The sequence below is a fragment of the Hordeum vulgare genome, chromosome 2H (genome assembly GCF_904849725.1).
Source record: "Hordeum vulgare subsp. vulgare chromosome 2H, MorexV3_pseudomolecules_assembly, whole genome shotgun sequence".
Taxonomy (NCBI): Eukaryota; Viridiplantae; Streptophyta; class Magnoliopsida; order Poales; family Poaceae; genus Hordeum; species Hordeum vulgare.
The window spans coordinates 368,651,978-368,655,825 of record NC_058519.1 but is presented as its reverse complement, the minus strand read 5'-3'; the positions used below and the strand labels follow the sequence as shown (position 1 = coordinate 368,655,825).

At 40.8% G+C, this 3,848-nt stretch overlaps 1 protein-coding gene across 1 annotated transcript; it reads right to left on the bottom strand.

Moving 5' to 3' along the window:
- Positions 1–202: 202 nt before the first annotated feature.
- Positions 203–2,629, bottom strand: LOC123426309 (plastid division protein PDV2). Its single transcript, XM_045110120.1, has 2 exons — positions 2,252–2,629; positions 203–1,074 (listed from the first exon to the last, which is right to left on the bottom strand). The coding sequence occupies exons 1-2, from the start codon at positions 2,468–2,470 to the stop codon at positions 412–414; spliced, it is 882 nt and encodes a 293-aa protein (XP_044966055.1). The 5' UTR covers positions 2,471–2,629; the 3' UTR covers positions 203–411.
- Between the last annotated feature and the right edge of the window lie 1,219 nt (positions 2,630–3,848).

Below are 3,848 nucleotides of genomic sequence, written 5' to 3'. Positions count from 1 at the left end.
TTATCAATCACAAACATAAGCCTTCAGGTAACAGAGCCTAATATCCACACGACCCGGCTGCAACAGACCGTGCTCTATAATTGGGAGAACATGGACAGAGCAAAAAACCTAGGCCCCAACAGGTTGTGTGTCCGCCGGCATATGAACGGAATCATTGATACATTGCTATCAATTCGATAACATTTCACTCAAGGAGTCCACATTGACGACAATGAACGAGGAGTGATTTAAGAGCGGCATGATACATCATAGGGCTCAACGAATTCGAACGGCAACGTTCAGGGCTAAACAAGCAAATAGATATCCAAACAGAGAGCATTATACATGAAAGAACTAGGTGGCCGCAGTTCCTACACAACACCCAGAGGAGCAGCTAACAGAACCTAATATTCACACGATCCGGTTCCGGATTCAACCTAAGCCGTAGCTTGCATTTGGGGCGTCAAGGCTGCTGCCAAAGGGGATCTCGATTCTTTCCTTCACAAAGCAGTGCGCCCGGCCATCTCCTCCAAGCATCAGCACCTTCCCAGGAGGGCACTGCAGAGTAGGAACCTGTTCTTTTGCACTGGTCGCCTCTTTAGCAAACAGACCTGAGATGTGCAGTTTTATGCCACTCCTCCCTGTTGTGGGCTCATAGCCAGCAGCCTTCATGATTGATACGGCGCCCACAATCATGACCGCTGTTTTAGCCATCCATCCGATCAAAGATCTGATCCCTCCTGACGAATTACGGCTCGACGTGCTAGGAATTCTGTTTTGCAACACGTTCTTCCTTATACCATCTTCAGTCATTCCATTAGAAAGCAGCCCGTTGTGCAAACACTTGGACTTGGACACGTAGTTTGCAGGATAGAGATCATCGAGCACAAATGAATTGGTGATATGGCCCGAGTAAGGAGGTAGGATGAGACCATCGTCATTTTCAATTTTTTCACCAGCAAAAGCAGCAGCCTCATGGATCGCCTCACAGTCCTCTCCCTTGTATTCTTTCAGCTTGCTAAGGAGAGATGTTCGACTCCGATCAATCTGGCCCAGGATGGTTTCTCGCTCATATCTTTGTTGGTGTTGAAGGTCCTGGCAATGGCACTAAGATGGTAAGCTACTTATTTCCAAAACAGATGCATGTAAGCTTTGTGCACAAAATGGTATCAAGCTAAGAACACCATATGCCTGGTAAAGTTACTGGTATCGAAAAGAAAATACTCCCTCCAATCCATATTAATTGTCGCTGATTTAGTACAAAGTTGTACTAAATCAGCAACAATTAATATGGATCTGAGCGAGTACTAATTTGTTGAGGCAAGCGGCATCCAATTGGCTCACATATAGCAGTAGTAATGTAACTACTTCACACTTTTGATACCCTTTGGGTTATTGTGCTTAAATGTGTTTATGTCGTTATCTTAAAGTAAGCATTTTGTACAATAAGGTCAGAAGCTCAGGAACATTTTACAGTTTAGTGACCACGAAGCAGAAATTTTCATCTCAGTTGATGATTGTGTTAGCAAAATGACCTTCCTTCTTGTGCATAGGCAAATTCCATACAGTTCTTATCAGTTCATATTCAGAAACGCATAGGCAAATCCATATGATGGAACACCAGCTTTTCCAAAACAAACAAAGGAAAAGAATGCGAGCTTGTGCTGGCCACTGATACTTGCCATAAGCTACAGTAAGCAGAGTGAAATTTTCTCTGTGTATAAACCATGCAGTGTAACATACTCCCTCGGTTCCTAAATATAAGTCTTTCTAGATATTTCACTACGGACTACATACAGAGTAAAATGAGTGAATCCACACTCTAAAGTATGTCTGCGCAATCTTTACATATTTTCTGTCGCAAAACGTGTTTTAATAGAACCTGTACCTTACCCACAATTAGTTAACAAGCAATCCTGTTGCTGACGGAACCACAGAATCCATCTTATACTACCCTTTCTTACTCTACCTAGTCCAATACCAACTGAGGCTGGAATTGGATGCAGCCACCAGCCAACTAACAACTAAGCAGAGCTATTAATCTTTTCCTCTGTCTGTAACATCATGCTAAGCAAGCCTAGATTTGGTTCCTCACGAAAATACAGTAAGACATGGGACAAAAATGCAGTAATTGAACCCCAAACCCACCATATGATCATATAACCTCCAGCTCGTGGCACTAAACAATAACTACAGACACAACAGCAGGCTACCAGAGGAACAATAAAAACCCCATCTTTATCGAATGACCAACCAGGAATACGAACCGGACCTGCAGGGAGGCGAGCTGCCGCTCGAGCGACTCGAGCGCGTCGTTGATGCCTACCAGGCTCCCCACCTCCACCTCCTCTCCGTCCTCCTCTCGGCCGTCGTCCTCCTCCCCGGCGCCCAACCGCGGCGGGGGGCGTGCGGCGGCAGCGCAGGCGGAGATCCTGGAGCGGAGGTCGGAGGCGCGGGCGAGGACGAGGCCTATCTCCTCCTCCCCTTCCATGGCCTTCGCTAGCGGTGCGGGGGATGCAGAACCCTAGCTAAACCCCAACCCGCTGCTGGCGGCGAGCAGTGGTAGCTGCAATCTTGCACTTCGCGGCGAGCCTTGTGTTCGTGGCTGCGAGAGGGACTGACGGAGGCGTATCCGAAGATTTTTGTCTTTTGTTCTCTCTAACAACCTGACTGGAGTACTGGACTTTGGGCCTTGCTGTGCTCAAGTGGGTGGGTTAGTTCTTCTGGTACAGAAGTTGACATGGGCTATGCGCCGACTATTTCTCGCATTAAGCAACACCGTAGGAACTATTGCTGAAGGGTGTACAGTAGTTAAGCCGGCCTATTTGTTGCGCACAGTTAAGCCGCGTTTGGTTTGGTTGTAATTTAATACAGGTGTATTTACTCTCTGGGTGTAATTTACAGGTCAAGAACTATTTACAGCCAGAAACCAAAACAACCACCGAAGATCTGTATATATTTTACAAATGTATTCAGGAGAAAAACGAGAATTCAAACACGGACTTAAATGCAAAACAGATTGAAAATGCGACAAGCAGGGGTCGATCCCCACTGTGCCAATGTCTTCGATGGATAAGTACTAGGCGTGTTGTTTAGTTGAGGCAAATGAAACCGTTTTTCCATCGGTTTTTATGTCTTTTTTCTTTTCGCTTTTTGACAGGGTTTTCTTCATTTCTGTTTGATTTATTTTTTCTTCTCCAACTTTTTTTTTTCATCTTCAGTATATGTCAAAAACATTTTTGTAATACATGTTTAGCATTTTTTCAACACCAATTTAGCATTTTTTATACATATCAAGATTTCTTCTAAAACATTTTTTAAAATATTTATTAACATTTTTGAAATACAAGATTAACACATTTTTTATACATAGTCAATATTTTTTTCTATATAGACTTCTAAACATTTTTAAATTCTTGATTAATACTTTTCAGGTAAAATATTTACATGTTCTTAACACATGATCAACATTTTTGTCTATACACATCTAACATTTAAAAAAAAATTGTTTAACATTTTAAATGCTTCATTAACATTTTTTATACATGATAAAAAAATCATTATTTTTTAAATACATGGTCAACATTTTCTATACAAATTTACCATTATTCAAATTATTTATCAGTATTTCTGAAAAAATAATTGTTTATCATTTGTAATATATGGTCAATATTTTTATACACATTTAACATTTTTTAAATGATTAATTACCATTTTTATATACTTGTTTAATATTTTTTCAATACTTGATTTTATACACACACATATTATATATATATATTATATAAAAAACTTATAATTATTTTAGTAAATGATCAACATTTTTCCTATATATATTTAATATTTTCAAATGCAGGATTGACATTTTC